Source organism: Hylobates moloch, unplaced genomic scaffold (assembly GCF_009828535.3).
Source record: "Hylobates moloch isolate HMO894 unplaced genomic scaffold, HMol_V3 SCAFFOLD_19, whole genome shotgun sequence".
NCBI lineage: Eukaryota > Metazoa > Chordata > Mammalia > Primates > Hylobatidae > Hylobates > Hylobates moloch.
Window position 1 is genome coordinate 7826422 of NW_026652294.1, and position 24166 is coordinate 7850587.

At 45.0% G+C, this 24166-nt stretch overlaps 1 protein-coding gene across 8 annotated transcripts in view; it reads left to right on the forward strand.

Annotated features, from left to right (window-relative positions):
- Nucleotides 1-2930: 2930 nt before the first annotated feature.
- SEZ6L (seizure related 6 homolog like) overlaps nt 2931-24166 on the forward strand; it is a 214230-nt gene continuing 192994 nt past the window's right edge. For 7 of the 8 annotated variants that reach the window (XM_032139625.1, XM_032139626.1, XM_032139627.1 and 4 more), the window contains exon 1: nt 2931-3545. In XM_032139625.1, the coding sequence (XP_031995516.1) occupies nt 3452-3545 (94 nt within the window). In that variant the 5' untranslated portion in view covers nt 2931-3451. Of the gene's footprint in view, nt 3546-14155; nt 14176-24166 lie in introns of those variants that run through there. The other variant, XM_058431989.1, reaches the window with a different exon arrangement.

Consider the following 24166-nt stretch of genomic DNA (forward strand, 5'->3'; position numbering starts at 1 on the left):
GAATAGAATTGTAGGCACACATCATCTAATCAGCAGAGAAGCTAAAATTATCTCCCCAGGAGGCATTGGGTAGCAGGAAGCTCACCCTGACACTAGAATCTAGGCAGGACGTGCCCTATTAGACAGACCACAACGTCACTGTCATGGAAACAGTAAAAGGTAAAAGGTAAACCAAGTGTATGATATCGAGCAAGTTACTTTGCCTCCCTGGCCCTCAGTTTCCTCATCTATAAAATGGCTACCAAAATTGTGATTGCAGATTTTCATATGCAAACTGTTCTAGTCCCTTTCGGAATTCTATTTCTAATTATGCTATTTCTTTTTCCAAAAATAGTCTTGATATTGCTCCTAAATAATCACTTTACATTCCCAACATCACTATCTCAGATAATCAGGTCTGTGTCCCATTTCCTCAAGACTTTTCTTTGTGTCTTGTTTTAGCTAGCAAATGGAAAGAGTAAATCTCTGTCCATATGTTCAATGGGTTAATGGTTTACAGTGTCACTTCTTCCACATAAGATACCTGCATGCAAGCAATGATCTAGAAGTTCAATGTACTTACCAAAGTGAGTAACCCCATTGATGGACTTTTAGTGATTGTGGCCCTTCTGGTAGTGAGGAAGGGCTGAAGCTTCAGAAGGTAGCAACCAAATCATACCACAGAGGCAGCCACCAAATTTCTGGGAAATAGCCTGTGAAGGTGAAATGGGTTCTGGCTCTGTAGTCAGGGCTGGCCTTGAATCTGCCAAATCCACTGCTTCCTGACTGAATGACCTTGGCTGGGTTGAGACCCCCCACAAAAAATCAGATACTTATCTTTCAGATGGCAATAACCACACCTCGTTTTCAGGATGATTATGAAATTGAAATGAGAGACCGTGCTCGGTGTGGGACAGCACCTGGCAAACAGTGGATTCTTTACACAATAGTTTCCTTTTCATTTGGGTTGTTTGGTTTTTTTTCTTGTAAATTTGTTTAAATTCCTTATAGATGCTGGGTATTAGACCTTTGCAGATGCATAGTTTGCAAAAATTTTCTCCCATTCTGTAGGTTGTCTGACATTACTGGGTATATACCTAAAGGAATATAAATTGTTCTATTATAAAGACACATGCACATGTATGTTCATTGCAGCATTATTGACAAGAGCAAAGACATGGAATCAACCTAAATGCTCATCAATGAATGAGCATATATGTATGGTACATATACACCATGGAATACTATGCAGCCATAAAAAAGAATGAGATCATGTTCTTTGCAAAAACATGAATGGAGCTGGAGACCATTATCCGTAGCACACTAATGCAGGAACAGAAAACCAAATATCACAAGTTCTCACTTATAAGTGGGAGCTAAATGATGAGAGCACACAGACACATAGAGGGGCACAACACACAGAGGCCTACCAGAGGGTGGAAGGCAGGAGGAGGGAGAGGATCAGAAAAAAATAACTATTGAGTACTAGGCTTAATACCTGGTTGGTGAAATCATCTGTACAACAAACTCCCATGACACAAGTTTGCACACATAACAAACCTGCACAAGTACCCCTGAACCTAAGAATTAAAAATAGTTTCCTTGCCTCCAAGTATGGAGCTAACAACCTATCTCTTTTTCTCGCTCGCTTTCTTCCCTTTCCCCTCTTTCTCCATCTTCCTTGCTTCTTTAGGTTTCCATTGAACAAGTCTCACTGAGCACCCACTGCATGCCTGCATTATACTATACAGAGCCTGAGCATATAGCCACAAACAAACAGGCAAGGTCACTCCACAGAGAGCTGGCAGCCTCATACAGTAAAGCATAGAGTGCTTCATCTTCTCCAAAGCAGAAATCAGCCCTCCTGCATCCCTGCCTCAGCCACCTTCTTTATAAAAACCAGTTGGGTTTACTGCCAGGAATGGAAACCTCTTGCAGCTGAGAATAGGACTTTATGGGGGGCTCTCTGTCCCCCAAAGCCTGAGGCAGGTCTGGGCCTATAGTGAGTGGCCTGTAAAAGAGCATTGTTTGAGTGAGTAAACGGGGAAGCTCTGGGTGTGGAGAGTCTTCTGAAACCCTGGGCCAGAGTGCTCCTCCTTCCCTCCTCCATCCAGTGTTCACCTCCCCCACCCATTCTTTCTAGGGACTCCCGGCTCCACCACGCTGCTAAAGACATATTCCTCCCCCTGTTGCTGCCTGCAACCTTCTCTCCATCTGCTCCCTCTGCCTGTTCAGGCTGCAGTGTGTAGATAGTATGGCAAGGTAGGGTGGGGGGAGGAGGACAGCTTCTAAATTGGGTGAGAGGCCTGTAAAGCCTGACCGGTCTGCCAAGGCTAGGCAGGGAGAGACAGTCAGTCTCCAGGACTGTGCATAAGCTTGTCCCCACCTAGCTCTCTGCCAATGTCTGTCCCCAAGTATCTGCTTGTCTCCCTCATTGATTGTCCCTCACTACCTCTATTTGTGGAGAAAAGACTTTGCTTGAGAATCAGGCCTGGGCAAGAATGCAGCAGAGGTGGGCCTTGTAGTCCTGCTCAGATAGGGAAGCGGGTACAGGAAGAGGCAAGCAGCTGACCTGAGAGGAAGCCTCGCAGCTCTAGTGCCCTGCCGGCCGTGGGGTTATGGGAGACAGGGCTCAGATTAAAAAGTGGAGATGGATCTTAATTTAGAGTTCGTGATTGGGCTTCAGCGGGGTCCAGACCCCCTCCTGTTAGATGCACAATTTTGTGGCTATGTGTAGTGTTCTAGTAGATTCACAGCTCTCACCAGATCCACAGAGTTAGAGACTTTCTAGGTTATGGGGACTCACTTTGGAAGCAGCGGGGCCCTGGCGGGGAAGCAGGCTGGCTGGATCCCAGAGGGCTCTGGAAAGAACTGGAACTGGGATATATCTGGAAGGCTGGGCAGGCAATGGAAAGCTCCGGGCTGCTCATAAGCTCGGTTTCCAGGCCTCCATCTCACCGTCTAGAAAATGGTCCGGGTGCTCTCCAGCCTGGCCTGGCCAGGCAGAGCTGCTGGGAGCGTCAGCAGAGAGAGAAAACGCTCGGCTCCCAGGACGCAAGGGGAATTGGCGTTAAACTTTGCAGGGCCGACGGGCCGGCGGCCAGAGGAGGCGGCTGGCACCCCCGGCGCCGCCGCGGCCCCTCCAGCTTACTGCCCGCTCGCCCGCCCCCTCCCTCCCTGCACTCGCTCGGCACAGACTCGGCCCCAGCCCCCTCCCTCCTCCCGCTCGCTCCACGCTCGTTCGCTCGCTCGCCGGCTCCTCCTCACTCGCCCGCCCGCGCCCGGCGCAGCTCGGCCAGAGCGACCGCGGGGCTGAGCGCGCGTCCGCCCGGGGGCTCCGGAAGCAGCCCCGGCCCGCGGCCCCCTCCCTCGCTCCCGCTTCCCCTTTCTCGCTCACCGCCGCCCTCCTTCCCCAGCTCCCGCGCCGTCCGCCCGCCCCTCAGCCCGCGGCTCCGCGCCCCCTGCAGCCACGATGCCCGCGGCCCGGCCGCCCGCCGCGGGACTCCGCGGGATCTCGCTGTTCCTCGCTCTGCTCCTGGGGAGCCCGGCGGCAGCGCTGGAGCGAGGTAAGCGCCCCGAGGGGCGGGGCGGGCAGGGGGCAAAGTTGCCGGGAGATCGGGGCAGCCAGGGGTTGGGGCTGACCAGGGCGACTCAGATATCACCCGCCGGGATGGGGAGCGGTGGTGGCTGCCCAAAATCGGGGCTAGGAACCGCACGTCCCCTTGGCCCGGGCTGATAGGAGTGTGGAGGCGGGGATGTGTTGAAGGACTCGGGCGCTTCCCTGCTTCGGCTGCGGGCTCCCTTTCGGTCTTCCCCGGCTGTGGGGCTGATTCTCCTATGCAGCCAAAGAGGATCTCCTTGGAGTGGGGTCGCCTCCAAACCCCAAATTCCCGGCGCTTCTCTGCAACCGCACCCGGGGCTGGGTGCCAGATAATTCTCTTCCTCTCCGGGAGAGAACAGGAAGGGGGGTGAGCAGCTGACCCACCCTGCAACTGAGGACTAGACTCAAACAGTGCATTTGCCGCTCCCCCCCCCCCCCGACACCTCAGAAACCCTTGACTCCTTTGGTTCAGGCTGCCCCGAGGGTCTGTGTCCCTGGGTCGATCTCAGCCAAGCGTCAGGATACCGGACTTGGGTGTGGCTTTCGCCAGAGGCCGGTGGAGGGGGCTGAGGGCTCTGAGAACTTGGTAAGGGAGGGAGAAGAGATGTTAGTTAGCAGTTGGGAACCTGAACGAACGGACTCCCCTCTACTCTCTCCCCGACTGCCTAGCATCTCTGATCACTGTTAGGAATGGGGGTGGGGGGTGTTAGTTTCATCTACCACATGTTTGTTGAATGGGAAGAGGGGCCCAAGTTTAGCAGAGAATGACAGCTCCTCTTTCTCAGACCTGGAACCATACCCTCTCTCCACCCCATAAGGTACCCCAGGAAAAGTTATGGATGGGGGAGAGGGCCAGATAGGGAGGGGGTGCAACGCCTAACTCACCCAAAGCTAACCCTCAGAGCTTCGGGGGTTTTCTCAGGCACCTAGGAGACCCGAAAATCAATGGGAGCGTTAGTTGGCCACCGGACCCGGCCTTCTTGCAAGGTCCCAGAAATGCGCTCCTCACGTGTAAAAAAGCAGGCAGCTGCAGGGTCTGAAGACAGAGGGAGAGCAGGCACTGTGCTCATCTGGGGCTCCGCCTCTGTCATTTGCACCGTCTTGACTCAGAGTTGGGGGACAAGCGGTGTTCTTTCCCGCGGAGTTCTGGAACCCCAGCGCGCGCACCTGCTTTCAGCACCAAAGGCCCTGGACAGCTCTCAGCTCCATGGGCCCTGGCTCTGTGTCCCTTTCCCTTCAACCCTTCCCGGTGGCCTGGAGTGCCCCCCTCAGCATAAATCAGGCATTTTATCCCCCATCTCCCCGTCTTTTTAAATGTAGAGCCCGGAGTGCAGAGCAAAGGAAATTGTTCATCACCTTTTGTTTAACAAAGCATATCATTGAAGAACCCCCACCCCTTTTTTATGAGGCAATAATGTCCACAATTTACACCAGGTCTGGACAATTTCTCTGGGAAAGATAGGGAAAGAGATTTGGTTTAAACAAATCGTTTCCACCACAGCATGGCTTTTCTTAATTAGCTGTCTCTTTCTAACAATGGCTTGGTGGCCTTGAACTGAGTCCAGCTCTCCCTCCCCCACCCCCTTTCGAATCTGTGTTGTGACTAACACACATATAAAAAGAACCTGAATCTACCCAGCAGCTTACTGGATTTTCTAAAGCAGTTCTACCTCTGAGGACTCCACTCTCCAATACACCACCTTGCAGGGAAAAAAAAAATTGTCTTAATGGCACGTACTGAATTGTCATCTAAGACAAGGATTTCCTATTCTGTTTCCTTCACAGGCTTCAAGCACATTGTAAAAGCAGGGGGAGACGTGTGTGTTTTAATTTTTAAGACATTTCATACTATTTTTCCAACTGCTCAGCACCATGGCTAGCCAGCATATTTTTTAAATTAACTTTAGGTCACTACCAAATTAAAGTCAAGTGATGTGCTACTTCAGAAAGCTCATTAATAACTGTGTGGTTCTGACTCTGAGTCATAAGGAGGGAGTGAGATTGGCCAATAAGCATTGCCAAGTCTGGTGGTGCATTTGGAGACAATTGACCTTCCACAATAAATTGTATTTTTAATATAGAGCCCAACATCCACTAATGTCAGATGGAGAACCATTCACCTAACTCGTTGTTGCAAACTAGTTCTTCTGTTTGCGGTGGAGTGAGGGGATTTGTAAATACTCAAAAGGGACCTGTTGCTACATTCTTATGCAGGTCACGTGGTTCTCTGGGCCATTTCGCTGTAAGGCATGAATAAGTATAAAGTATAACTTGTTTTTGAAGAGGCTCCTTATTGTCTAAGATATGCACATGGGGAATAATTGTAACTACGTGCTAAGACTGCAAAGCCTAAGTATAATTTCTTTTCTTTTTCTCTTGAATTAATAAGGCAAATTCAGTATTGCTCAATAAGACTCAAATTTGCTGCTTCCCCAGTCTCTAACGTGTGTTGTGGTTAGATTCACTTAAAGACTATTTTCATTATGGATTGGCATTATTTTCCATAGAGTTTTGCCCGTTCCTGCCAGGGGCCACCGTATCTAAGCTTGAAGGATTCATCTTGTGTTCATATGGCGCAGTTAGGTATTAAGAAAACAATGTTACATTCCTTTCCTTCCCCTTCCAAGGCAAAAGGATATTTTCTGATCAGAGTGGCTTGTTTTCTTATTTTTGCGTACAAGTCCATTCCTGCAAGCTGTTCAAATGAGCTCGATTTACTGGCCCTCCCATTCTGTCCAGAGACAATTCCTCCGATATACCCACTGTGCAGACCTCCACTAGGAGCGCTCCAAGATATAGTTGGCGACTAACGGCAGAAGAGAGGGGAATTCTGCCCGGTGGAACAACCAGGTGTATGCAACACCAAAGGTCAGCAGAATGGAGCTCCTCTCAGCCTGGAGACCTTGCTATCATCTCTCCCCTCCCTCATTCTGATTACTACATTTTATTACTGTTTCTCAAAGAAAAATTATTGGTCACCGTTGACACACGCAGTGAAAAAGAGAACGAAAAGGTAAAAAGAAGCCAGGAGAATGCTCCAAGGAAAGTGTCAATCCAACTGCCCTTTTTGTATTTTTGTAGTTTCCTTCATGAAGCCAAATTGCAAAACATCCAAGAGGCTGTGGCAAGGCTGTTCTGGGGAGCTTGACTGAGATGGGCACTGGAATTAGATTTATAAAGTCCAGGAAAAGAAGTGTAGCTCCATAATTAGAGTGACCTGGGTCCAGAGGCCAGCTCCATTGTTTATTAATGCATGGCCTTCAGCAGAACTATTTTATCTGAACTTCCATTTCACCATCTGAGGAATGGGGGCAGGGGAAGGAGGACTGATGATACCAGCCTGAAAGGATGGTTGCAGGGATTACATAATGCATGTAAAAGCAGCTGGCACGGAGTAGGTGCTCAAGTAATGTTTATTTCTTTCTTTCCCTGCTTTCCAAAGGGCAAACTGCTCCTATTAGTAGACACCAAGAAAACAAATCGCTGCGATTGGCATGAAGCAGATGTTGGTATAAATATTGGGATAATTCAGCCTAAAGGAGAAAGGGGTTGAAGGGCATAGTGAGTAGCTCCAATGGGCAGATGAGAATTTGACATTGCCTGGTGCAGACACCCTTCCCTTCCAAACTCTCATGCTGTTTCTTTTTGAACCTCAATATTACCATCAGGAATCAGAGTTCATGGTACTGGAGATCGAGTGGATGCAGGAGAGCAGGTTAATTGTTGGAAAGAAGACATAAGAAGCAAGTCTTCCAGAAAAAGACATTTGCTCTTTCACTCATTCATTTGAATTTACTGAGCACTTCCTATGTGTCTTAGTTCAACCTGCTATAACAAAAATGCCTTAGATAGGGTGGCTTAAACAACAGAAATTTATTTCTCACATTTCTGGAGGCTGGGAAGTCCAAGCTCAGGGCGCCAGCAGACTCAGTATCTGGTGAGTGTCTGTCATCTGTCTTTATGCTTTGCAGATGGCCACTTTCTAGCTGAATTTTCATATGGCCAAGAGGGACAGAGAGCCCTGGTCTCCTCATCTTAGAAGTGAATTAATTCTTGCACATGTACCCTAAAACATAAAGTATAATAATAATAAAATAAAAAAGTGAATTAATTCTTATCATGGGGGCCCTATCTTTATGATTTCATTTTAACTTAATTAATTCCTAAAGGCTCCACCTCCAAATGTCATTACATTGGGGATAAGGCCATCAACATATTGATTTAGGGGGGACACAGACATTCAATCTATAGCACTATGCATGCGGTAGACCTTGTGTTGGGTGCTGGAGTACTATAATATGATAAGGCTCCTGCCCCAGTAATGGCAGCCTAGCAAGAGACATCTGCAGGTAAACTACTACCATCCATGCCACGTGGTAAGTTCTTTGGTGGGGGGATATCAGAGATCTATGGGACCTCATGTGGATGTGTTTAATTCTCACAGGGGTGGCCAGTGAAGGCTTCCTGGAACAGGTAGCATTTGAACTGGCCCTGAAGGGGATATGACAGGTACCAGCAGCCAGAGGAGAAATTTCTACAGTAGGATAGGGAAAATCCTGAAGGCTTCACTCTCAGCACACATCACACCCCCGCGGAATTGAAGAGAGGAAACAGAGGAGAGAGTGGGAGGAGAAAGTAGGCAGGTGCACATGCTCACCCTCAAAAAAAAGATAATCTGTCGGACCTGCCTGTCCTCCCTGCTCTCCCCTGAACTTCAGGGGCTGGGTAGATGAGAGCTGGAACAAAGGACGTTGAGCCGCGGTGTTCGCTATTGTCCACTAGAGGTTGTGATGACACCAAAGGAATCTTCTCAGAAGGGAGCGAGGCCCAGCTGCTGAGCACAGACAGCATCACACAGCCCTGGGTAAACACTGCTTTAGTGGATTTGCATGTTTGCATAATCCTCTGGTTACCGTAGTTCCTTAGAAGCATCCCTTTGGTGGCTGTGACAATAGGGAGCAGGGCAGGGAATTGGACTGCTTTGAGGAAAGGGTAAAAGATTGGTGAGTTGGGAGGAAGTCAGTGGACGCATGTGATGTAATTTACTAGATCGTGGGAAGGACTGAGTTTAAGCAATGCAAACAGCATTTATTGAGTGTTGATTTTGTTCCAAGCCTTATAATAGGTGCTTTATATAGATAGGTGCAGAGAATTCTCACAGTAGCCCATGAGAGAGGTGCAGTTGTTATCCGCATTGTATGGACTGGGAAAACTGAGGTACTGAGAGGTTAAGCAATGTGTCTAGCATCACAAAGCCAAGAAAGGGATTGAAGTCCAGCCTCAGACCCAGGCTGGTGTCAGAATCATAGCATCAAGTCCCACTACTACCTTTTATATCCTGCCTTCCCCAAGACCATGTGCAGATTCTGATGGTTCATAGGAAGGGATGGTGTGTGTTTGCCAGATGTGCATGGGATGTGTACTCAATGCCTAACACAGTCCCTGGCACACATAGCAAGCATTTAAGTAAAGCTGGTCAAATTGAAGTGAGTCATAAGGTAAAACAGGTTACAATTTTATTTATAGGCAATTAATTCACAATCATTATAGTTAGTGTGCATTTACTATATCTCAGGCACTTACATTGGTTATTTTAATTAATTTTAACAATGTCATTTCATTTTATAGATGAGGAAACCAAGGCTTAGAGAAGCTGAGTTATGCATAGGTAAGGTTTAAATCCTTGGTGCCTTCCAAGCTGGGTCCTTCTGTATTTCTAAATGAAATGTGTGAGAAAGACCATTTCACCATTAATGTGCAGATAGTCTGGATGGGTAAGTGCACCAAACTCCAAAGACTGACAGGACAGAGACCAAAACCAACCTTCAGTAGTTCTCAAAAAAGATGAACATAGGGATTATTCTTTCCAGTTGAGGAAAGGAGAAGACCTCATAAAAGAGAGTGAGCAGTCCAGCTGGTTCATTGGTTGGCACCAACATTATGTGACTGTTTGCAGTTTCTCAAGTTTCCAGGTCACCCAACCATTAATGGAGAACTCACATTGTATAAAATTGGTTTCTGTAAGCCCCTAAATTCAGGACCTAAGCTAAACCATTTCCTCTCTATGAGTCTCAATTTTTCCTTCTGTAAAATGGATCACACTAATCACTACCACATTCATAAAGCTGTCCTCACAGGGCTGGGTTGGGACAAGAGAGTTAAGATGCTTTGCACATACCAAGAAATCAGTCCTTGAGGAAGTAAGTGCTGGCATGGAAGGTTGAAGACCTCAAACACCCCCATGTGCTTCTTCCTGGGCTTGTTATAGCCAGCGTTATAGCAAATATAACACTGCTATTTGCCATTTATTGTGGGCCTACTCTGTGCCAGGGGGCTGTCTTTGTGCTTATCCTGTATTCACGTACTTGATCCTCATGTGTTCCTATCAGGTGGTATGATAAACTAGATTTTACAGATAAGGCAACTGAGTCAGAACGGTACAAGCACTTGCTCAGGGTCTCATGGACAATGAGCGGTGGAGTCAGGATTCAACCCCAGAAATTTTCGATTCCAAAGCCCACGCTTGTTCTAGATACTGGGGCACGAAGATGTGGGTATCACATAGCACAGAGGAAAACGGAAATGGAGAGCTGCTGCAAGCCTGGAGATCAAGGTGGTTTGACAGGACTTCAAGAGGGGAGATGCTTTCTCATCCAGTGGCAAATGCCAGCTGTCCCAAGTCAGCTTTCTGAGACAGAAAACAGTTTATCCCAGCCTCTTTCATACCTACTTTGATGGCTTGTGTGTGAGCCTTATTCTCATCTTACTCATGTTATTCCTGCAGCCTGGACTGTCATCCTAGAGGAGCGCATAGCTGGTTGTGTAGAGGGGACTAAATCAAATTCCCAACTGGCTGATTTTAACAGTATGATCTTGAGCTATTTACTTTAGTTCTCTAGGCTTGTTTTGGCCTGATATATAAAATGAGAGGATTAGATTTACATTACAAGATTGTTAAGACTCGTCAACGTATGTGCATATTCATAGCTCATTGCAAGCACTCAATAAAAATTTGCCATTATTGCTCTATTAACCTGGTAAACTTCTATTCATCCTTCAGAACCCAGTCCTAATTGTCCTTTTCTGTGAAGTCTTCTCTTGCTTCTCTCCTCTCTATGCCAATTATGAATGATCTTCTTGGCCCCTTATCACATTTTATCCCCCTGCTATGGGTAATTCATACACTGATAATGCCTGGGTTGCCAATTTACATAACTCCCTCCCCCTAAACAACGAACTCTTAGAAAATCTCAGCTGAATCTTACTCATTCATATGCCCCTTAGCCTGTATCTAATCCGGTATAAATTCTCAACCCATTATGTTAAATTACTTTTCCTCTTAATCTTAGTTTTGGGGAGGTGAAGTTAGAGTCCTGACATCTGAATTTAATTCCCGACTCTCCTATCCTGTGTGGTCTTAGGCAGCCTGTATAAACCTTGATTTTTTATCTGAAAAATGGGAATAATAATAGTGTCCAACCTCATAGGATTGCTGTAGAGGAAAACCAATGAGATAATAGATGTGAAATCACTAAGTAACTCTACAAAAAAGGAGGAAGAGAAAGAAAAATTAAAAGGTGGAAGAAGGAGAGAAATACACTTTGTAAAGAGAAAAGAAAAAACCTTTGTGCAAACACAAAACCACAAGATAGGCCATTCATCGGGTCCTCACTAAAGCCATCTTTCTTTCCAAAGGAAATATTGGATGCAATTATTTGCCCTGTGCCTAACCTCATTTCAAAGCAGAAACCTTCTGGACATCCTACTGCTTATTGCAGAATCTGCCTTCTCTTAGGTCTCTGGCAGCTGCAAAAACAGCAAATGCCCAGCTGAAAACTGGGACAGTATAGCAAAGTGAATAAAAACCCAGGCTCTAGAGTCAGAGCAGCCTGGGTTTCAGTCTGTTGCTTCTTATTAGATGTTTATCCTTAGTCAAGCCACTTTGTCACCTTGAGCTGGCACTAGGCCTTGCATAGGAGTGAGGGTCTATGCTCTGCCCACTTCTCAGGGATAATATGATATGGGAGAGAGGTTGTATCGTTAGAGTAGGCCTCCTTGGTGTCTGTAATATAATCAGATTCTAGCAGTTATTTGGGATTCTTATCTGCCTCAATCCTCTCCCTGATACTTTCATTTTACTGAGGAAAGAGACCCAGAGACAAGAAAGGGCTTACTCGAAGTCCCAACTGTGAGTGGCAGAGCCAGGACTTGAACCCCTCACTCATGTCTTCTGACTCCCATGCTAAAGTGACTTCCACTTACTTTCAAGAAAAATGGAATCCATACCCCTCTCCAGTTTATGTCCTGAGACCCAAGGAGTGTGGCAATGGAAGTTTTAAAGGTATCTGTTTTTAGTAAACCACTGGCATATATTACCCACATGGGACATTTACATTATGTGGCCATGGAAGACTGACTGCATGAAAGAGGCTTTGGTAGAAGCGGAAATCAAGCCATAGCTCCCTCCCCTGCTGACTTGGCACTTGAATCTTCAAGGCACCAGCAGATAAGCTTGCACCTGGGAATGGTGCCATCCAAGCATCTGGCTTGAGTCAAGCAAGCAAGAGTTAAATGAAGAGGCTCAAGGAGACCCAGGGCCCAGGCCAGGTATCCCTCCTAGGCTTCCTTACTCTCACCATGGGTCATGGATAGTGGCTGATTGAGAAACCCGCTGGGGAGCTGGGGTGTGGAGAGCAGGGAAGGATTGAGTGAGGCATAGCTAATGTAGCCAGCCCGGAGCAAGTAGTGGACATTGGGGATGTTTTGGGGCTGGAGATTAGAACAAGGTAGGTGGATACAGTATAGCACCGGGGTCTGGAGCTCAGGACAAGTCTTAGTGGGTATAAGCCTTTGGGTGTCAGTTTCCTTGTCTGGTGTCACCTATTCCCAGTTTAGCTTAGCATCATAAATTGATGAGTTCACATTGCCAAAATGGAACGGGCTCTTCAAAGCCGTACACCATAATAAAAAAAACACAGACCCTGGAGTCCAAGAGATACGGGTTCAAACCTAATGCTGTGATCTTGAACAAGTCACTTAACTCTGAGATGATAGAAGTGGGTGGTAGTGATGAGGATGAGGAAGGGAATTATGAGTTGCTGTTGTTACTGATGGACCGAGCTGATTCTCAGGTCAGCGATGGCTTCCAAGAGAGGAAATAGTATATTCTAATGTGATTTTTGTGGTATAGTGCTATGGTTGGAATATTTGTGTCCCCTTCCCCGATACCAATGTATAGGTTGAAATCCAACCCCTCTGCTGATGGTATTAGCAGTGGGGCTTTGGGGAATTGATTAGGTCATGAAAGTAGAGGTCCCATGAATGGAATAGGTGCTCTTAAAAAAAGAGGCTTGAGGTCAGGTGTGGAGGCTCGTGCCTGTAATCCCAGCAGTTGGGAGGCTGAGGCAGGAGGATCACTTGAGGCCAGGAGCTCTAGACTAGCCTGGGCAACATGGCAAAACCCCGTCTCTACAAAAAATTCTAAAAATTAGCCAGGTGTGGTGGCATATGCCTGTAGTCCCAGCTACTCAGGAGGCTTAGATGGGGGGACCCACTGCAGCCCAGGAGTCCAAAGCTGCAGTGAGCTATGACTGCACCACTGCACTCTAGCCTGAGTGACAGAGCAAGACCTTGTATTTAAAAAAAAAAAAAGGAGAGACACACCTTACCCTTTTCACCATGAGAGGTAGAAATATTGAAGCAAGAAGCTGTGATATATAAGAAACAGGCCATCGCCAGACCCTGAATCTGCCAGCACATTGATCTTGGACTTCCCAGTCTCCAGAACTGTGAGGAATAATGTCCAGATGCTTATAAGCTACCCAGTTTATGGTATTTTGTTGTAGAAGCCAGAAAGGGTCTAAGGCATTTAGAACAAAGACTCATTCAGGATAGCTGAAGAATAAGAAGGTTTGCTCTAAGGACACTGCAAATATTGAGCCAAGAACATTCCAGGACTCTCTCCACTTCTCTCTTGCATGCATCTGCTTCTCCCCACGCATCTGTTCATTCTGGCTTCCTCTCTATTGCCTAACTCCTCTGCTCACTCACCATAGATCTCTCATCACCTCCACTTACCCATTCGCTATTATGGCTTCTCCAGCATAATCACCACATGTGCACTGTCTAATATGGTAGCCACAAACCACATGTAGATATTGAAATTTAAATTAATTAAGATCAGATTGAATTAAAAATTGAGTTCCTCACTCCTACTAGCCACGTTTCAAGTGCCCAGTAGCTATGTGTGGCTCATGGCCGCCTTATTGGACAGCATGGAGAGAGCACAAATGATTTCTGCCCAGTCCTTTGCACTGGGCAACTGGGCAATAGGTTGGTTCTTCATACTTAATCCAGTCATCTGTGACTGGTATGGGAAGCATGCCATGTGACACAAAACCATACCTTCGGATACAGCAATCGCCACTGATGATGTCTCACACACTTTCACTGCTGGCCTTGATCGCTGCTTCTCAACTCTTCTCATTTTTAGGATGTGGCTCTGCAACCCTTTTGCCAGTAAGACACATATTCATCAAGATGTGGCCTGTCTGATAATCACATCCAAGAAAACTGGGAAGAATCCTGTCATCATTGTAACTATCTGTTGACTTGCCTCCCTCCGTGCTGTACAATGAAATTTTCGGGGTTAGGAGTTGACTTTTATTATCTCTCTATTCTTAGCTATTCTGTTGAATAAATGAGTGAATGGATGAATCAATGAATGAATGATATGCAGTCTTCAGCTATGACTCAAAGTGTTTGGACATAGAACACAAAAGCCTTTGCAAAAAATGTGCAGTCTTCACATTATTTGGGTAAATGACTTAGGAAAAAATAATTTAGGGTAGGAGTTGTGGGTGATAGAGAGCTAGAAAAGAGGGAGCCTCATAAACTACTGTATTTAGACATTTAAAAGTGATCCAGGCATTGAAATCAGATTGGAGTGGAAAATGAAGAGAAGCCTCAAGGTGGGGTCCCAGGAGCTCTCCTCTTTTCCCATGAGAGATTCATCTGGAATGATGACAGTGGATTTAAGAGCAATAAGGGAGGTTGGTAGGAACACAGAATGTGGCTCCATGCATGGTTTTGGTAACCATTTTTCTGCAAAGTTTTAAGATTATGGAAACAGGGAGAGGAGATGTTTAGAACAATGTCCTCAGAGTGAGCATTCTGAATGGGGGACTCAGTACAGGATTAGGACTGAGGTAGGACTGACTGTGGATCCCCACTCTGCCAATTCTGTGTTGTGTCATGCTGGAGCAAGTCACCGAATCTCCTCAAGCCTCAGTTTCCATCTGCAAAATGAGAATAGAATTCTTCCCTTGCCTCTGTCTGCAGGGTGAATAGAGAGAATGTAATGCATGTGACTACGATCCTGCACAACTCCAGAGGGAGCTATTTATACTGCAGTGTATGTGAATGGTACCCCCTGGAATTAAGCAGTGTACAGCCTATGCTGCCATATGTGGTAGCCCTGAATATGGAAGTATGCCACCGAACTATGAATCAATTTTCAGAGGAAGAAGGACAGAGCTCCCAAGACTTTTCATTCCCTAAGGACTTCTGATCAGGCCTCCACCTTCTATGCCCCCTTTTAAAGCAGGTTTAACAGAGTGGAAAGCTAATTTGGGGCCAACCACCTTCGAAATTAACGTAAAATATGTGGAATCAAGCCTAGTTTTCCAGGGCTTCAGGAAAGGAAATTTGCATAATTTATGGCATAAATAAAAAATGATATGCCAGGTTAATTTGCATACTTTAATTTCAGCTGGGGTTAAAAACAAAGTTTTTGTTGTTGTTGCTATTTGTAGTTGTTGTTTTTAAAGAAAGCCTCTCTTGTTAATCTGACTGTAAGCTTGAGTAAATTACTTAACCTCTCTAGGCCTCGATTTCCTCAACTGTGAAATGAAAATGATAAATGGACTTACATCCTGGGATTGTGGTGAGGAGTTATGAGCTGACTCTGTAAAACTTGTAGAATAGTGGCTGGTGCATAGCAGAAGTTCAATAATTATACACTATATGTAATGTATAATAACATATTATATCATTATCATTAAGTATGCAATGTATCTTGTCCACTTGATATTACAAGAAATTCTAAAAGATGCATATCATTGTGTACCCACATGAAGTTATTTTGAGCTCAGGACCTAGAATTGTGCTAGAACACAGCAAGAGCTCAGTCGTGAGATGCATGGCTGCCCTACAATGAATGCGTTATTATCATTATTAATCACTGCCCCATAGGTGCATGTGTTTGAAAGCCCTTCTCCCCTCTAGACTGAGGTCCCTCCAAGGTAGGGACTGTTTTATCTCCCTCCCAATCCCCACCTCTCAACACTACATCTCCCAGATAGTAGAAACTCAATAAGTGCAGACATGTTGAATGAATAAATGCTGAAGTGTTATTGTTCTTAATTAGTATGCAAGAAATGATTCTTATTAGCATGCATATGAATGAATGGCTGTCTTCCTCGCAGACTAGAAACTCCTCACTTCTAGGTCACCAACATTTGGATCAGTGCTTGGCGTATCAGGTAGTCAGCAGGTGCTCATTTGGTGTATGATGGTGCCTAAGACCTCAGAATTTAAGGTCCAAGGCCTGACTCTGCATCCAGCTTTATCATTTACTGGCTGCGTAACTTTGGGCAAGATATTTGTGCTTTGTGGAAATAGCATGTGCAAGGAAAATAACCAACTGTACCTTTTTCACTGAGTTGATGTGAGACAGGAATCAGGAATTTTTTATCAAGAGCTTAGCACAGGCCCTGACACACAAATTAGGTACTCAATATAGATACTACTGTGAATAAATGAATGCATGGCCCTTCCCAAGTGTCTTGATACAGGAAAGGGGCCTTGGTGTGTAATAAGAAGCTAGAACAGAATTTACAATTTTATGATCCCCATAGAGAAAACATTCTGTGGGAATTCAACGAGGATCATTGATTTTACAACAACCACGTCTATGCACACCTTCCCAATTTAAGGTATGTTATTATCTCATTTAATAAAACGGAGGTTCCAAGCAGAAGGCAGGGGTCCGAGTGAGTAAATCCATCATTCTCTGGCTGTTGTTTTATAATCAAAGTTTATCTCAGATCAGCCACAAAACCCTAGAGGAGGCACTACATGGGCTTGGCCTGTCTGCCGGGAGCCTTTCCGTCTGTGAATGAGTGACACCAGGAGCAACTTCTTAGCAAGGGGCTTCCAGAGAACAGTGCTTGTGTCTCTACCAGACTCCTTTCCTGTTTCTAAAGAAAGCAGACCCCTAGGAAGGCTGAGAAGGAAACAAACTCCTATAATGCACTACAATCCCTATTCATGGCTTCATTTACAGAATCTTGCTTAATTATTAGCAGAACCTTCAAAGGTGCCTTACAGCCATTTGATTATACATAAAGAAGCTGAGGTCAGATAGCTAAGCAGTGCTGGTGTTATGACTCATTCATTCTTTCATCCAAGACCTACTTTCTCTTTATTTCAGAGATTCTACTCTGTACCAATCACTTGATAAGTACTAGGGATACAGAGAGAAACAAAACATATCCTTGCCCTCAAGAACTTATCTAACCATTCTTCAGACTCACGTAGGACCAAGTTCTTCTCTTCTGTCCTCTCCTCACTTCTACGTTGTCCTGATGACTTCCGGGCAAGGGGCAACTTTCTCCAAGGGACCAGGGTTGGCAGCCATGAATTCCTGGGACCACTCCCTATAGCCCTAGTTGCTATCCAAACAAAGCAAGCTCGTTCGATCTTCCTTAACTTCAACAAGAAAAAAAAATCTAGTTGATGTTCCTTTAATGGGTGAAATAAATGTGTCACTTTAAGAGAAGCTCCAATAACCATCCCAGACTTCACAGAGGCAGAGGAGAACTCCAACGGGGCCTGCTGAGAGCGACGTTACTGCCTTCAATTATTGCAACAATATGTTGGCATTTCCTTCTTTTGTGAATGTGGGAAACTATATCCTGAGCAGAACTTGCAGAGAATTATATAGATGCAGCTGAGCATGTGTATAGATATAAATAATATGCACACTATTTCCATAAAGCATAAACTTGGACAATCAGTTAATGAGGTTTGGCCAGAAACAAATTAATTCCTTTGGGTCCTGGGGTAGTTTTATTCTAAGTAATAATAAAAATAAATAGTCATTTCTTATGCTTAGCACATGGCAGACGATATCCATTATTGCATTTGATTGTCAAAAAGAACTCCGAGGCCCTAGTACTATGGAATATTAGTTGTTTTTCAGCAAACTGAGGGTCAGAGAAACTCCACCATGGAACAGTGCCTTGGTTTTTATTTATCCTGACATTGACATTTTGGAAGAGTACAGACCCATTATTTTATAGGATGACCCTCAATTTGGGGATATAGACTTTTGATTCTTACAAAATGTCAGCATGCAGCCCATATTGGCCTATCACTTGCCTTTCTCCTTCTTGGGTGTTTTTGCCATGATTGAAACAAGGCCTAGAATTCCCCCAAGTCAGGCTGTCTTCACTGGTTCCCTCTACCCCAGTGTCTAGTACCAAGCAAGGGTGCCCCCTACCCCACTTCTGGGATCCCTAACCAGATGCCTGCCTCCCTCTCCACCCCACTTCTGCCACAATGCTTCCACCGCACCAGGCTGGCACCCTTGCTATAGTAACGAGCCTGCTCTATTCTTAGTATTTGTTTATGCATCTCTCTTTCCCACTAGGCCATGAGAAATTCAGAATCTGATTCACTGATTCAACCCCAAGAAGCAAATATTTAATAAATGTCTACTTTGTAGGCTCTGCTGTAGGTGCTGGAGCAAAAACTAATAGTGCCAGCCCTCAAGAAATGTATGCTCCCTGTGATCTTTCATTCATTTACTGGCCTGAAGCATTCATTCATTTATTCAATAAATATTCATTAATATTTTGTGTGCTGGGCTGCATACCCCAAAGCATGCGGATCATTCAGTGTTTGTATAATGGGGTAGAAACAGTGGCCTACTCCTACAATGAAAGAAAAAGAGGCTAGGCTTATTAATCTCTGATAGAGGCCAGCTGTGGTGGCTCACACCTGTAATCCCAGCACTTTGGGAGGCCAAGAAGGCAGGTGGATCACCTGAGGTCAGGAGTTCGAGACCAGCCTGGACAGCCTGGTGAAACCTCATCTCTGCTAAAAATACAAAAATTAGCCAGGTGTGGAGGCATAAGCTTGTAGTCCCAGCTATTTGGGAGGCTGAGTCAGGAGAACTGCTTGAACCCAGGTGGCAGAGGCTGCAGTGAGCCGAGATCGTTCCACTGCACTCCAGCCTGAGCAACAGAGCAAGACTCTGTCCAAACAAAACAAAACAAATCTGTCATAGTAAACAAGATAAAAGGCTTCCAATGAACTTCAGACATTCTAATGCACACTATGTATGTGAAGGGGTTAAAAAGACAGGTGGGGGATTCTGAGAGCATCTAGAATCTCAAAGAGAATGGGAATCCCTCTGTCACACTGCCCTTGGGGGCACCAGCCACAGCCAGACACCTTGATCTGACATATAATTTCTCAGCATGAATGACCAGAAAGACCACCCAATGAGAGTCAGAGACCTGAGTTCTGGAGATGACACAGTTGCCAAAAATATGCTGTGTGACCTTGGGCCCATTTCTGTCCCTCTCTGGTCTTCAGTTTCTCCATCTCTAAATTTAGTGGCCTGGGCTGAATCATAGTTTCCAAAATGGACTATGAGTTAAAATCACATGAAGAGCTTTTAAAGACCCAGAAACCCAGCTATACCCCTGCCTACTGAGTCGGACCCCTGATTGAGCTGTACATGCTGCCTTCTGGATTTTTCTGAGGCCATCAGTAAACTTCACCTGGATGATTTGACCCCCAAGCCATGACCTTTTATGATTCTTTTGTTCATGATAATTATGTCCACCATTTATATGCGAGGCATATGCTAAACCCTTTACTCACGTGATCTCATTTAAGCCACATATGAGGCCAGTGGGGTGGGGCCTGATACTTCCATTTTACAGCAGGAGCCACGGAGACTTGGAGAGATTAAGCAGTTCTCTCAAGATCACACAGCTAGTAAGATCCTGCATGCATATCTGTGTCTATGTGACTTTAAAAGAATTTGCCACCTCTCTGTAGTATGAATAAGGGTGGGAATCTACTCTTAGCCCACCATATTCCCTCCCCAGAGGTAGCCCTGTTCTCCTGGCTCCTCTCTTCCCTGAAAATCTAGTTAACTCTTTTAATGAGCCAAATAAATGTGCCCTGTGACGTGTGTGATCGATCACACCCTGGCTGCCCATGAACCAAGCACAGGTTTGCTGCGCACTGGGGTCAGCCTCCCTGACATGAATTATTGCTACCATCAGCCCTCCTTTCCGCTCCTGCACTTGCAGGGGGGCGGCTGAGCCAGGGACTGTGGACACTCAGGATTCAACTCTGGGCTTGGCCAGAGATAAGTCCCTAGAGTTTGGGGCATTTGAAGAACTGACAAGAAGCCAGTGTGGCCAGAATATCCTGAACAGAGAAGGAAGTGGGCAAAATGAAGTTAAGAGAAAGTATTAAAGAAAAACAATGATTCCGTTGTTATACTTGTTAAAGCATAATAAGGCAAACTTTATTCAGGACCATCACATTGATGGGGACAACTGCAATGGGATTTTGCAGTGGGGGAGATTGAGCTAACTCCAAATACGAATGGGAAAGTTGGAATTTATAGGCAAGGTGCGGAGTAGGGGTGGGGAGATTAGTGGATGGAAAACTACTGAAAGGAAACATTAGGGGTAAGGGAGATTCTCTTAAATCCACCTAACAGGATTCTTGCTGAAGGCACACCAGCATGATCAGACATCACCTGGAGATGGTGGAGGATGAGGGACCTGATCAGATATGGAAGGTGATCAGATATCCAAAGTGTAGGGTTCTTGCTAAAGTGACTTAGCAGGGTTCTTTGCTAAAATTGGATTCCACAAAGAAGTACACAAATTGGCCTAGAATAAGGTTCAGGAGCCTGATTAAAGTTTGATCAAGCAGAGAATCATTGTCAGTGGCCAGGCCCAGATCCTATAGGGCAGGGAGGACTTGCTGAGAGGTGTTGGGAGTTTATTCTCAGCTGTGCTTAGGAGCACGGGAGGGGATTTTTGGGTTTGATAATGCTGTCTATGAAGTGAAAATGCTAGCATTAAAGGCAAAAGAGGAATCATTTAGGAGATCCTCGCAGACAGGATTTGAGGGAGTTAATTCTACCCCACACCGGCCAGCTTAAGATAGGGTCACCTCTTCTAGCCTCTCTGCTAAGGGCAGGGACAATTTGTGTATTGGTTTGTTTTCACGCTGCTATGAAGAACTCCCCGAGACTGGTTAAATTATAAAGGAAAGCCATAATTGACTCACAGTTCTGCATGGCTGGGAAGGCCTCAGAAAACCTACAATCATGGCAGAAGGGGAAGCAAACAGGTCCTTCTTCACATGGTGGCAGGAGAGAGAAGTGCCAAGTGAAGGGAGAAAAGCCTCTTCTCAGACCTTGTGAGAACTCACTCACTATCATGAAAACAGCATGGGGGAACCACCCCAATGATCTAATCACCTCCCACGAGATCCCTGTCCCAACACGTGGGGATTACAATTTGCCTTACAATTCAAGATGAGATTTGGGTGGGGACAATTTCATACCACCAAGCCCACTGCTCCTGGTGCAATTTCTCTTCAATTGCAATGGAAGGGAGGCTGATGCTCTGCACTTGCTAAAACATCCACAGGATTCCCAGCCTTTGACTCTTTGGCTGTGTCTAAAACCTCCAACTCATCTGCAGACTTGCTGTCTTAAACATGCCTGGGTGCTTTGAAAGATTTTCTCTGTTGCTCCCCCATAGTGTCTAGAATACAGAAAAAGCAGCAGAGAGGAGAGGAAAAGAATATAAATTTGGGCAAATGATGATTAAATCCACCCTTCCCCGCCTCCCAAACTCTGATCAGACTGTACAAAAAGAATCTTATATATATTATCACTGGCTCTTGGTTTAATGTAGGGCCAACAGTGCTGGGTAAATTAAACGACATTTATAATATAGCTGAACTATAAAAATGTGCTTGGGGCAGAAATTAGACATACCAAGCTTTTTCCAGCAAAAGACATTTTTACAAATGCATGAGAACCTGAACCAATTTGGAAGCCCTGTCATTTTGATTTAAAGCTGGGGAAGTGGGGCTGATCCCTAAAGAGGAGAAACAATTATCCAGGTGAGAGGAGATTTTAAAATTCTGGTTCTCATTACTGCCCTAACTTGGACTCAAAATGTATCATGTAGAGAAGAGGGTTGACCCATAACTGAGAGCTGGGACACTTCCTTCTTCACCTGCATAACCAGCAAATCTCATATGATTTCCACATGTACCCTCTTCCAGGGAGCCTTCCCTGCCTGTCTCAGCTGAGTTAGGGGCATTGCATTGGAGTACCCATATCCACTTTGTTTTAGTTAACTACTGTTGCCTAACAAACCATCCCTGAAATTTAGTGGCTTAAAATAACAAATATTTACTATTATCTCACATGATTCTGTGATTTGACTGAGTTCAGCTTGGAGGTTCTTCTGCTCAGCCTGATGTTGAAAAGAGCCAAATCATCTCTGAGCCTCCAAGGGGTTCAACCGCATGTCTGGTAGCTTGAGCTGCTTGTCCCCTGAGCATGTAAGTTTTCCCTCATGTGAGTTGGGCTTCTCCCAACATGGGAGCTGGATTCCAAGAGAGAGTGTCCTAAGAGCAAAAGTGAAAGCTGCAGCTCTCTAAACATGACTTGGCAGCCATCTATAACCTACCACTCCCTTGTACTAAGTCATGATATAGTGCTGTTCCCATGTGCTGAGCGGGTACTATGCTAGGTATTTGCCACTCTGTACTCCATTGTTGGTTTATGTCTGTGTCCCCTTGCACAAAGGAACCCTTGTCTAATTCATTTCTGCAATGAAGGAGGTGCAGTTAGTTCGGGTTCAACAGAAAAGCCATGGCTCTAAGTGTTCACGCCAAGTGTGGTCACTCTTAACCCAGGAGATTATGGTGAGAGAATGCAGGAATCTAAGGGCCAGCATCAGTATTCTTTTATAGTACCAGCAATAAAAATAATAGCAGTAGTCATAATGATGATTAATAGTAGTAGGAAGTACTAATAATAGTATAATTTCTACTGCTCTAGCACTAATACATGTAATTCTGCCTTACACTTAAGAGACGTTTGACCACTTACAAAATAATTTTTTTCCATTACCTTACTTTGCTATTCAACAACTTTGTGAAATGGCCCTGGAGGATTTTTGTTATAAGTCATAGTTTATAAATGAGGAAACTGAGTCTGGGAAGGAACAAAAACGTGTCAATAGTCAATTAAAATGGATATTGTCAAGTACTTACTATTTGCACTTTACACCAATGACTTAATTTCCTCCTTGCAGCAATGTTGTGAGGTAGATACCATTATTGCCACCATTTCACAGATGAGGAAACTGAAGCTCAGAGAGGTGAAGTCCTTGCCTTGTCTAGGATTTTATGTTTCCTGGCTGGGATTTGCATCTGGATCAGTCTAACTCTTGAGTCAAAGACTCTTTCCACAATGCTACATTTAATTCCTCCCAGATTACCATTTTGTAAATTACTTTGAGCTGAGAAAACATTCACATAAAAATACAGTCAATCCTCCCCTCTGTATCTGAGAGCTTCTCATCTGAGTATTCAACCAACTGTGGATTGAAAATATTCTTTAAAAACAATGAAAATAACAATACAATGATAGAAAATAATACAAACTTAAAATTTAAAAACCAATATACTATAACAACTATTTACATAGCATTTACATTCTATTAGGTATTATAAATAATCTAGAGATGATTTAAATTGTATGAGATGATGTGCATAAGTTATATGCAAATACTACTCCATTTTCTATAAGGAACTTGAGCATCCGTGGATCTTGGTATCCTGGGGGTCCTGGAACGAGTCTCACATGGATACTGACAGACGACTGTAATATGAAAAATTAGAATGAGGGACTCTTCTATGAAAAACTTCCGCCGGGTGCGGTGACTCACGCCTGTAATCCCAGCACTTTGGGTGGCCAAGGCAGGCGGGTCACGAGGTCAGGAGATCGAGACCATCCTGGCTAAGATGGCGAAACCCCGTCTCTACTAAAAATACAAAAAATTAGCTGGGCGTGGTGGCAGGCACCTGTGGTCCCAGCTACTCGGGAGGCTGAGGCAGGAGAATGGCCTGAACCCAGGAGGCAGAGCTTGCAGTGAGCCAAGATGGCGCCACTGCACTCCAGCCTGGGTGAGAGTGAGACTGTGTCTCAAAAAAAAAAAAAAGAAAAAAAAAGAAAAACTTCCACCAGTCTTAAAGCCCGCTTTGACCACTTGGAAGTTTTTATTCTTCACCCATTGTTAGTTCTTGATGGTTTCCACATAGCTGAGGTTACCAAGAAGCAAATTTTCAGATAAACAAGTTGTCATATGTATAAAGTTACATGAGGTTATTGAGTCCAATTACTCCAGGGATTAACTCACTTTGAAGTTATAAATTACGCACTTGATGGGAGCAAAGATA